The sequence below is a fragment of the Danio aesculapii genome, chromosome 19 (genome assembly GCF_903798145.1).
Source record: "Danio aesculapii chromosome 19, fDanAes4.1, whole genome shotgun sequence".
In the NCBI taxonomy this organism is placed as follows: domain Eukaryota; kingdom Metazoa; phylum Chordata; class Actinopteri; order Cypriniformes; family Danionidae; genus Danio; species Danio aesculapii.
Genome location: NC_079453.1, coordinates 49652760 through 49665718, shown reverse-complemented (window position 1 = coordinate 49665718; position 12959 = coordinate 49652760). Strand labels below are relative to the sequence as shown.

The 12959-nt window shown below is 36.7% G+C and overlaps 1 protein-coding gene across 1 annotated transcript in view; it reads left to right on the top strand.

Annotated features, from left to right (window-relative positions):
• angpt1 (angiopoietin 1) overlaps nucleotides 1–12959 on the top strand; it is a 217445-nt gene that overhangs the window by 61467 nt on the left and 143019 nt on the right. Inside the window, exons 2-3 of the mRNA XM_056479444.1 lie at nucleotides 7801–7956; nucleotides 11778–11899. Coding sequence (XP_056335419.1) covers nucleotides 7801–7956; nucleotides 11778–11899 — 278 coding nt within the window. The remainder of the gene's footprint in view (nucleotides 1–7800; nucleotides 7957–11777; nucleotides 11900–12959) is intronic.

Genomic DNA, 12959 nt, shown 5'->3' with positions numbered 1-12959 from the left:
ACGACACAAACGCAGATTTTAGAGCTTAATGTCATTTCAGGGACAAAAAGTTCAAAAACTCCCGATCGAATTGCAGCTAAACGTGTTTAATGCCTGCGGCGTTACTGATCCTTCCAATCACGCTTGCTCTGTTTACTGTAAAGAGACGCGTGTATCAGTATAACTTGCCTATTACATACTGAAGCAATCAAAATAAGTGCATTGCTTTATAATCACTGCCAAACATGAATATTATCTTGTGCTTTTAATTCCGCATGACAGGTCGCTTCCAACAGGTTCAATTTCGGTGTTTTTGATCCTGATTTTTTTATGTTGTTGGCAAGTGCAAAGGCTTTCGTTTGGTTTCCCCTTTCTTGTTTTTCATATTTTAATATCTGTATCACAATGACTTCATATCTCAGTGTGTTTTCGCCGTTGTCTCCGGATAAAGTCATAAACTGGAGAGCTGCAAACGCTGATATTACAGCCCGTTTCTCTGATTCAGATTCAACTTTGTGCTTTACTTCGCCAGGAGATTCGTTCAGCTTGTAGTTTGTGCCGATTTTGGCTCTTTGTTACTGAAAAACACCCTTTTTTACATTTATATAACTTGTGTGACTCTCGATTAAATGACTAATAAATATGATAAGCTTCATGTTATTTTGTTCATTAAAAAGTCAACATGGTGTCAGTCAAATCCTTGAATGACAGTCAAACAGAACTTTTTTAAACATTTATTATTAGTGTTATTATTTTTAAAGATATTACTGAAAATATGGTGGCACGGTGGCTCAGTGATTAGCACTGTGGCCTCACAGCAAGAAGGTTGCTGGTTCGAGTCCCGGTTGGCATTTCTGTGTGGAATTAGCTTGTTCTCCCTGTGTTGGCATGGGTTTCCTCCGGATGCTCCGGTTTCCCCCACAGTCCAAACACATGCGCTATAGGTAACTAAATTGGCCGCAGTGTACACTCTCAGAAATAAAGGTACAGGAGCTGTCACTGGGGCAGTACCTTTTCAAAAGGTACATATTTGTACCTTAAGGGTCCATAATGGTACCTCAAAGGTACTGTTTAGGTACATTTGGACACTGATATGCACCTTTGAGGTACCACTGTGGACCCTTTGGGTACAAATATGTATCTTTTGAAAAGGTACTGCCCCAGTGACAGCTCCTGTACCTTTATTTATGAGAGTGTATGAGTGTGTGTGTAGAGTGAATAGGTGTTTCCCAGTACTGGGTTGCGGCTGGAAGGGCATTCGCCGAGTAAAACATATTCTGGAGTAGTTGGCAGTTCATTCCACAGTGGCGACCACTGATAAATAAGGGACTAAGCCGAAGGAAAATAAGTGAATGAATGATGTTACTAAAAATAAAGCTGAACTAACTTAACTTTTCTATGATTTTTCATTCATTTTTTATTATTTTAATATCAATCTGAAAAGTTTTCAAGCTAATTCATTTTACTTGCATAAATGTTCACAATCAGATCACAAACCAAAGATTAATGCGTTCATAAGGTGCATTTTGACCTCATTTTTGATATAAAGTTGCCCATAGTTTGTGCATAAATTGAGCAAATATGAGATTAGCAACACATTTAATGGGTTATATATTTAAAAAGATAATAATAATACATGTTAAAACCTGTTCAACTGGCGTTCAAGGACCTGATTGACACCACGCTGCCATTTCAATAAACATTATAATATGAACTTTATCATATGTATTAGGCATTCATTCATTCATTCTCTTTTTGGCTTAGTCCCTTTATTTATCCGGGGTTGACACAGTGGAATGAACTGCACATGTTTTACACAGCGGATGCCCTTCCAGCTGCAACCCATCTCTTGAAAACATCCATACACACTCATACACAGTTTAGCCTACTCAATTCACCTGTACCACATGTGTTTGGACTGTGGGGGAAACCAGAAGAAACCCACGCGAACGCAGGGAGAACATGCAAACTCCACACAGAAACGCCAACTGACCTAGCCGAGGCTCGAACCAGCAACCTTCTTGCTGTGAGGCGACAGCACTACCTACTGTGGCACTGCGTCACCTTAGTCATTAAATAAAGAGTAATTTATTTTAAATAAAAGTGTTTTTCAGCAACAAAGAGCTAAAAACTGCACAAACTCCATTAAATGTGTGGCAAATCTGATATTTTGGGAATCTTTTTTTTGGGTTTTGTAAATAGATTTGGGATTTTGAGCACACTCAGGCCTGCATTTTGTTGATAAGCGTATATGTAGCATCAAACTTTTTGGTTTGTGGTTTGGTCACAATGGTTTGTGATCTGAATGTGAACATGTATGCAAGTAAAATGAATGAGCTTGAAAACTTCTCAGATTAATATTAAATCTACAAGTCATTAAAAGAGTTTGTAGTTTGTGCTGATTTTGGCTCTTTGTTACCGAAAAACACCCTTTAATTTAAATGAAATGACTCTGGATTGAATAACTAATAAGTCGTTCGTTGAAAATTCAACATGGTGTCAATCAGGTCCTTGGATGGCAGCTGAACAGGATGTGGGGTTTGATGAAACCTGCCTCCTGCCAGTTTGTTTTACTGAGTGCACTCACTAGGGATCATTAATGAAGTAATGAGTGTGGACCCTCGCAGCGCTGGACACATGCAGTGGGCGACTCTGCTGTCTCTGTTCATTTGCTGGAGTGTCTTCAGGACGATGTTTTCAGGCTGTGGAGATTTCTCATGCTGACATGTTTTGATGAACACATGAACTCACTTCAACAAGCTGAATGAGTCGAACACGAGCACTGGAAGTTCTGTTTCATTTTATTAGTGCTCATGCTGTTTTAAATAGGGATTATGATATTAGATTTATGATATTATTTTTTATATTTGTTCATTCATTCATTTTCTTTTCGGCTTAGTCCCTTTATTAATCAGGGATCGCCACAGCAGGATGAACCGCCAACCTATCCAGCACGTTTTACGCAGCGGCTGCTCTTCCAGCCACAACCCATCTCTGGGAATATATTTAATTACTTAAAAAAATAAATGAATACAGCTGTGTAAAAATAAAAAGACCCCCTATAAAAAATATATATAAACTTTTCTATAGACTTGCTCAGGGTGTCCGTGCATGGGGTCTTAAAATATTTTAAAATGTCTTAATATTCATTCATTCATCTTCCTTTGGCTAAGTCCCTTCATTAATCAGGGATCGCCACAGCAGGATGAACCGCCAACTATTCCAGCAAATGTTTTAGGCAGCGGATGCCCTTCCACACAGTACTGGGAAACACCCATACACACTTATTTACACATACACTCATACACTACGGCCAATTTAGTTCATCAGTTCCCCTGTAGCGCATGTGTTTGGACTGTGGGGGAAACCGGAGCACCCGGAGGAAACCCACACCAACACGGGGAGAACATGCACACTCCACACAGAAATGACAACAGACCCAACTGGGACTCGAACCAACGACCATCTTGCTGCGAGGTGCCAGTGCTAACCACTGAGCCACCGTGTTGCCATGTCTTAATTTAAATAATATAAATGTAGACCTCAAAAGTCTTAAATTCATTGAAATATTATGTTTTAGGTCTAAATTTTGTTTTTAGGTCTTGATGATTTGAATCAAGTCCTTTGTCCGTGTAAACTTACCCAATTGGGACAACATCCATCCAGTCACCAACAACCCATCTCAATAAAATTTTTAACAAAAGATGAATTAACTGTATCTACTTTAATTATCTTCCCTACAATAACATTTGTTTAACAGCTTTGCATATAGTTTTAGCTACCTGGACCGATTGTTACACACAATTAGTCTATTATAGTTTTTACACATTTTTATATATTTTATATATTTTTGGATGGTGTAAGTAAAACTATTTTCCACTGACCCATTAGGAACCATCAGCATCATCAGCCCTTTTATAGTGGTCTTCAAGAAAGTCTTAAAGGTGCAGTATGTACATTTGACACTCAGTGGTTAAACTAGGTATTGCGTTCCTGGATCAAAACACATGCAAGCGCAGGTTGCCAGATTGACGACCAACAGGAGTGAGTCTTTTATATAAAAGCAACGGCACCCAATAAAAGGAATATTCTCCATATTAAAGGGTGGTTTTGTCCTAACCAATCGAATTGATATATTAGAAATAGCCTCTATTTCTCACTGGGGAACAACAGAAAACTGACAATGATAACCTCAGGTACAGCTCATGTGCTATATTCAGTCTTAATGCTAATAATGTGGGTTTGAATGCCATTTTACTTGACATTTATTGGCATATACTGAAAGCAGCTGCAGATAGTTCACCTCAGATCTTAAATAAAATAACAAAAAATTAAATAAACCATTTGAAATTAAACTTTAGAGCTGTGACTCAGTGCAAACCAACACATATCAGTGATTCAGCATCTACATTTAATAAGGTTAAAGAGGTTTAATATGTGTTCATTAGATTATAAACCTTACCATTTCGCTGGAGTGCAGTGAGTGCACTATTCTGTGTCTCTGAATGGCTGTTTTTAAATTTCTTTTGTGTTTCATCTGGTACAAATAGCCAAATTGCTCATCACTGCGGTTACAATGGGGTAACACGGGGTTACAATGTAACCTGCTCACCTACTGTTTACACTCATAATAGTTCTATCATTTGCTAACTAATAACCTCATGTGGAACTCTAAATCTGCTTCTCATTTTAGAGTCTGCTACTGTCCACCGGAGATGCATATTTTAAGAGCCTTCCTGACTGAATGAATGAAATCTGCTGTTTTCCACAGAGGCAGCCCGGGGTGCTGAATTATAATTGGCTAAACTGGCATTCAGCGGGTTAAAGGGACCAAAACAAGACAGACGTTCTGGTGCGTAATGCACATTTGCAAAGCAGAATGTCTGACTTCAGCATTGTTTTTCAGATAAACAAGAATGTTCACTCAGCATGTTTCTGAAGTATCTGCAAACATATTATGGTGTTTTTACTCCTTTTTAAAAGAGTCAAAAACTTAGAGCACCTTTAAATTCGACTTGGTGAAACCTGGAGAAAGCCTGCTTGCTGTATTTTTCTAAAAACATGCACCTTTTTGCCCCCTCCCTCAGCAAATAAGGCTCATTGTGAAAGTCTACATTCACATTTAGTCATTTAGCAGACGCTCTTGTTCAAATTGATTTACAATTGAGGAGGCATTCAGCGATTCAACAAGAACAGGCAACACACACAAGAAGTGCTGATTATGCAAAGGAACAGTTAGTGCTCAGAGAACTAAGTGTCCGGTTCATATAGAGAGAAGAATGTTTCTACAGGTGGTTTGTCAAGCCCACTCACCTGTGTGAGTCTCACTTCAGTAATGCACAATGTTTTATTGTTTATTTGGACTAAACTAGTCCTCATGTGTTTGCAAATGAAGCTCGGCCCATTTCTGATGCTCTGATCAACAGAAGTGCTCTTTGTAAAAAGCTCTCCAGCGTCTCTCAGATTAGAAAGAGAGCCTTCATGATAAAACTCTGTATATCTCCATCTCTTCCTTTCTGAACAAAACGAGCTCCATCTGCTTCCACTAGTGCTTTTCTCCTAGTGTTTCTGCTCCGTTTGCAGGTCAGATAAGAGATTCCTTTCAAACCAAGCCAACAGGGAGATATATCCGTCTTTCAGGAATCACTGGAGCTTCTCTGTGCATTGAAAAAAAATTATTCATTAAATTGTTTTAAGGTTGCAAACAATTTATATGGAGTGAATTTAAACAAACTCAATTAATTTAGGAATGTTCAACTTCATTTGTTTGTTTAAATTTAGCTCATATAAATTGTTTTCAACCACCTTACCTTTAAATAAAAAATCTAGCAAATCCAAAGAATCATTTCATTTCAGTGAAAAAAAATGATGTCTGCAAAATTGTTGCAAACAATATTTAGGTTGAATTTAAACAAAAATATTACATGTAGTAATGTTCAACTTAATTTGTTGTTTAAATTCAGCCCAAATAAATCGTTTACAACCACTTAACTTAAAAAAAGTAGTAAATCCAAGTATTTATCTTTGAATGATTTGTTTCAGTGCACTGGAAAGATTTATGTCTGCAACAATTGTTGCAAAACAATTTAAATGTGTTGAATTTAAACAAATAAATTAAGTTTAGTAATGTTCAGCTTACTTTCTTTGTTTAAATTCAGCCCAAATAAATTGTTTACAACCACTTAACATAAATTTTGTAAATCCAAGGAATCATCAAATCATCTTTGAATTATTTTTTCAGTGTACTTCAGATTAGGGCTGCACGATATTGGAAAATCTGACATTGCAATTTTTCTTTCTGTTGTGATGTATATATTCCTTCCTAATCTGTAACTGCCTCTCTGGCTATACCACTAACTGTACTCTCTCAAAAAAAAACATTACTAATGCTTTGCTTCTTAGACTTTACACACCTGAAAACTTGTCTATAGCGCTTGTTCACTGCTGCTCTTATAGTTGTGTAAATTGCTTCCTTGTCCTCATTTGTAAGTCGCTTTGGATAAAAGCGTAAAATGACTAAATGTAAATGTGTATATATATATATATATATATATATATATATATATATATATATATATATATATATATATATATATATATAATATCACCAGATGATATGAAAACCTCTATTTAGAAGATAGCATCTATTTAGACCAACTGGGATAGTTGTTATATTTTCTATGCAGTGCATCAACATAAAATATAATAAATTACAAGCATAAATAAATACGAAATAGCAAAAAATATAAATTAAATAAACTGTGCTTTATGTTTTTCTGGCGAGTGTAATCAAGTGCAGTGAAACACATAATAACATGCTCATCATTATATAAATAATAAAAAAAACCTTTGATCTAATAAATAATCAGCTGTTATCTTTTTAAGGTTGTAAACAATTTATATGTGCTGAATTTAAGCAAACTAAATAAATGTAGCAATGTTCAACTTTATTTGTTTGCTTAAATTCAGCTCCTATAAATATTTTGCAATCACTTAAAAAAAGTAGTAAATCCAATGCATTTTTTTTTTTTTTTAGTGAGGAAGTCGTAAGCGTTTGCTGACCTCCTTGTGTCCTTGTGCCGAACGGTGTCTCCTTTCCTTTTATTATCCTCTTAAAGAGTTTGTGAAGCCTCGGTGTGCTCGGGTGTTAAAGTGTCTTCAGGACTGCTGGAGTTGTCAAGTTAGGAGTGTTTTAGCTCTCTGTGGGTTTTTACAGCCGCTGCGCACACCATTATGTAAGGATTCAGGGGTCAGGATGACATCTGAGCTACAGAAGTTTTTAACCTTAATATTAGTTAACAGTTGGGGTGACACGGTGGCTCAGTAGTTATCACTGTGGCCTCACAGCAAGAAGGTGGCTCATTTCAAGTCCCAGCTGGGCCAGTTGGCATTTCTGTGTGGAGTTTGCATGTTCTCCCCATGTTGGCGTGGGTTTCCTCTGGGTGCTCCGGTTTTCCCCACAGTCCAAACACTCGCGCTATAGGGGAATTGATGAACTAAATTGTCCATAGTGTATGAGCGTGTGTGTGTGAATGAGATTGTATGGGTGTTTCCCAGTAATGGGTTGTGGCATCCACTGTGTAAAACATATGCTGGAATAGTTGGCGGTTCATTCCACTGTTGCGATCTCTGAAATAGAGACTAAGTCAAAGGAAAATGAATGAATGTTAGACCTGCAGTATTTATGCACAACCTTGTTCTCTTATTTTGCATAGTATTTCATATTCATTTCTTTCCCCATTTGTCCTACATTGTCTAGACTTAAAAAAGCAAATTAAGAAAAACTACATGTCCTCATAGTCTTTTTTACTTTCCTCACAGATTGAGAACTACATCAAAGACAACATGAAGACGGAGATGGTGCAGCTACAACAGAGCGCCGTCCACAACCACACGGCAGCCATGCTGGAAATGGGCACCAGTCTTCTGTCCCAAACGGCAGAACAGACGCGAAAACTGACCGACGTGGAGACACAGGTATATAAAGACAGCACTATACTGGAAAAATATACAATATTGATGTTGAGTATTGCAATAACTACAGTGTTCAGCATACATACCTGTCAATTTTGAGATGTAAAATATAAGCGATATGCCATAAAAAATAAGGAATATGCCACCACAATAAGGGATATGCCCCCCCCCCTTTAAAAAATCCCACAATGACTAAATATGCTCATTTAGAGCTGCTTTATTGTAAATAAACAGTTAAATAGTCAGTAATATGTTTTATTATTATTATTTACAAAAGAAAAATTAAATGGTATACATTAGCAGCAAATACATTAGCAAACAGTTCAGCTTATTACAATTAAAAGCTATTATAATGAAATAGAATCAAGCTATCAAATCTCATTGTCCGTTTCTTCACTGTATAACTTACACATTCTGATTAAAGAGCAGCAAATGAATCTCTTATTTATTTAGATTTTTTCCCTTTGATTACATTAAGTAACAGGTGTCACTTTAAAAATGCACAGATCTAACGTTATAATGAAAGCTTTTGATTGCTTTCCCAACTTTGTATGCTCATTTAGGACGAAATTAGTTGCGTTTGAAAAAACCCACCAAGAGCGACATCTTTAGATATTATTATTATTAATTATGTGTATATGTCTGTTCAAACACGCACCCAAAACCCAGACTTTCACTCTGCTTCAAATCGCGTGTGCAGAATCCAGCGTCTATTTATCACTATGGAGCACGTCAGCTGACAGTCACGCACCGCTATATGACTGTTTTGAGGATTGCATATGAAGGGGAGACGGCACCTGTAATGAAAAGGAAAGGGAATCCCGCCATAAACAAAGCGAAAGCACAGAACAGGCTCACATTTAAGAGCAAGGGGCGGCCCCTGGTGGTTCGGCGGTATGGGTCGCATATAGGGAGGATCGGCTCTTTAATGTTTATTTGCCACTCTTCAGAGAAAGACTCAAAATATGGGAGGAATACGGGAAAATACTTTTACGAGATGATAGCGGGATAGAACTGTAAAATACGGGAGAATCCCGGTAAAAACGGGAGGGTTGACAGGTATGAAATGAGTACACCCCATTTTAAAAATTTATATTTTAATAATTTCTCAGTGAATATAGGCAATGTATTTTGGTGCATTTGAACAAAACAGATTCATTAAACAGATATATTGATTAAAATAATAATTGAGTCACCGAACATCTTTAGAAATAGAAAGATAATACAATTAAATTCATCCAAAATATTGGAAAATGAAATCACAAACTACAAAATTTCTACAATTTTATACATTTTTTATTTTTCCCTAGCATATAAATTTGGGTGTACTCATTTTGAACCATTATCGTAACTTATTTAGTTCGATTAGCTTCAGATTTGGCTTCAGTACTGACTAATCTAATGTATATGCACAAATTATAATTTAAATGAGGGATTTGTGAGGGGTGAACTCATATACATGTATGTTGAGATCTGCATATTTCTTACAATATTCACCTTATTCTTTACGTTTGAGCGGGCGCAGCCATTTGAATCTTTTTGGCTCGAGGCTTCCGGTCTCATTCACGTCCATTCATTTTTAGAGGTTAAAAACAGCTCGTAATGCTGCTTTATGTTGCAAACTGATCTTTTCTTATTATATTATTCTACTTTTTATGTATAATCATGCAAAGACTTGTTTGTAGAGCGAGTAGTTTGACCGTTTTCTGCCGTTAATTATTTATAGTCATTTCTCCCATAGGCAACTGAATCGGAAGTCTTAATACAATCGCAAAAACGAGCGCACTTCCGCATTTTAGAATAAGGTCAATAGCATTTCCTTAGAAAATGCTATTTATTATTAATTATTTATTATTCTTTTAAAATTATGTATTTATTTAATGATATTAAAATAAACAGCTAAATATATTTTAGATCTACATCATTATATATCAGACTAAAAACATTCAGTCATTCAGTCAACACTGTGAATAAATGAAACCCTCAGTTTTGGCTGTTGTCATTTTCAATTCAATTCTTCTTTATTTCTGAAGTACTTTTACTATGTGGATTGTGTCAAAGCAGCTTAATGTAGAAGTTCTAGTGAATTGAAACAGTGTAGTTCAGTTTTCAGAGTTGAAGTTCAGTTTAGTTCAGTTCAGTGTGGTTTAATTTTCACTGCTGAGAGTCCAAACACTGAAGAGCAAATCCATCGATGCGCAGCTCTACTAGTCCCAAACCAAGCAAGCCAGTGGCGACAGCGGTGAGAAACAAACTTCACCAATTGACGAAAGTGAAGGAAAAAACCTTTAGAGAAACCGGGCTCGATTAAGCAGGACCATTTCTCCTCTGGCCAAACTTCTTGTGCAGAGCTGCAGTCTAGGCGCCGGAGGCTGGAGAACGCTGGATGTACATTTTCCTGACATGAGTGTTTATTTTCAGCTCAGGGTTCAGCTTTTGGTCACTCTAGCCAATAGCAGAACAGCAACCTCTGGGGAGGCGGGATTTAAATATAGTAAGGTCCCACCTGATTGGTCAAATTTTGATAAATAACCAGTGCATAAAGTATATGTAATTTATTACAGATTTCTGCAATATGTACAGTTGAAGTCAGATTTTTTAACCCTCCTGTTAAATTTAAATTCTCCTATATTTTTTTCCCAATTTCTGTTTAAGGGAGATACGATTTTTTCGGCACATTTCTAAACATAATAGTTTTAGTAACTCATTTCTAGTAATTGATTTCTTTTATCTTTGCCATGATGACAGTAAATAATATTAGACTAGATATTCTTCAAGATACTGGTATTCAGCTTAAAGTGACATTTAAAGGCCTAACTAGGTTAATTAGGGCAGTGTTTCCCAACCCTGTTCCTGGAGGCACACCAACAGTTCATGTTTTGGATGTCTCCCTCATCTGACCCATTAACTTCAGGTTTTGGAGTCTCTTCTAGCGCAGTGTTTCCCAACCCTGTTCCTGACGGCACGCCAACAGTACACGTTTTTATTCTCTCCCTAATCAAACACACCTGAAACAACTCATCAGAACATTAGAAGAGACTCCAACACCTGAAGTGAATGGGTCAGATGAGGGAGACATCCAAAACATGAACTGTTAGTGTGCCTCCAGGAACAGGGTTGGGAAACACTGAATTAGAGTAAAGTTAGGGTAATTAGGCAAGTCATTGTCTAACAGTGGTTTGTTCTGGAGACAATCCAAAACTAATATTGTTTAAGAGGGTTAATAATATTGACCTTAAGATGGCTTTAAAAAAAATGAGAAACTGCTTTTATTCTAGCTGAAATAAAACAAATAAGACTTTCTCCAGAAGAAACAATATTAGAGGAAATACTGTGAAAAATTCCTGAATCTGTTAAACATCATTTGGGAAATATTAGAAGAAGAAACCAAAACTTGACTTCAGTTGTATATTGCATATACTATTATCACGATACCGATATATTAGGCATCCCTACCAGGTACGCATTTCACACTCCATTAAAGCAGCAGTCTATTTTCCATGTATCCTCTTAATACAGCTCCCACCAAGCCAAGAACAACACCAGTACCAGTCTCTTTTTTTCATGCGTCGTTCTCAAGTTGTTCGTTCTGAATGTCTTTATGACTGCAGAGGGAGATTGTAAGGTTGTGTTTTGCTGATTTGTCAAATAAGAGCTTGAATAACTGTTCATAAGTGCTGTCGTATGGTGCTGCGGTACAGCGGTGTGTGTTTATGACTTCTCCTGAGGCACGGCTCACTTAATACTGACTTACTAATGCTTTTTAGGTCTGTGTTTTTGCGGAAGGATTACTGTATTTTTATTGGAGTGTCTTCGTTTTGCAGGTTTTGAATCAGACATCGCGGTTGGAAATTCAGCTGCTGGAGAATTCGCTGTCCACCAATAAGCTGGAGAAGCAGCTTATGATACAGATCAATGAAATCAACAAGATTCATGACAAGAACGGGTAAAGATCCTCACACACCAAAACAAAAATCCACATTGACTGTTAATTTACTCGCCCTCGGGCCAGTATTCCTTTTTCAATATTACATAAGAGTGCTATTTACTCTATTCACACTGTTTATTTTGCTAGCGCACATTGTTAAGAGTTAAGTTGATGCATTTCCCTGTTAGTTCATAGGCAATAACAGGTAATGCACAGTTATAGGTGACACGTATGATATTATAATAAAAAACACAATTCATAATATACACAAATCCAATTTGTTTGGTGCAAATATTTATGATTTTTACTTGTGAATTCACAAATTGTGTGTTGTGTTTATGAATTGTGTTTTGAATTTACACTGGATTTTGTAAATGTGAATTGTACGGAGGCCCGGAAGGGACATGATGGTGGGGAAAAAAAATGGGTGGAAGAAAAAAAAAACTGTTTGATACTGAGTGATAGGGAAATATATATTTTTATTTTAAGATGTTTTGGAGGGAATGCAAAGTTGTTTTTGCGTTCCCTTACAAAACTGTTGTTCCTCAAACACTTCCTGTTCACTACATACATGTCAACCCTCCTGTTTTTGCCGGGATGCTTCCATATTTTACTATTCTATCCCACTATTATCCTATCATTAAGTATTTTCCCATATTTCTCATATATTTGTAATCTTGAAAGCATGCTGAAATTAATATAAAAATGTCTGCATTTACTTTCATTTCATTAAAGATATGCGTCGATCATCGCCCTTCCTATGCAAACTCTGAATCAGTGAATGCATGTATAAGCGATGACTGACGGACGCGCTCCATGTGATAAACTGATCCCAGATCAGCTTCTGTACATGCCACTTAAAGTGACACCTCTGTTATGCAAGAATGCACAGATCTAAATTGAAAGCGTTCGATTACTTTAGTTACTGTTTGTGCTCATTTACTAGAAAATGAGTTGTTTAAAAAACAGGACGGCGATGTTTACATATTATCAAGTGTATTAGTCTGCTTAAACACACACCCGAATCTCAAAGTGTCCTGCACTTTAGCTCCTTTTTAAAATGGCGTGTACAGAAGCT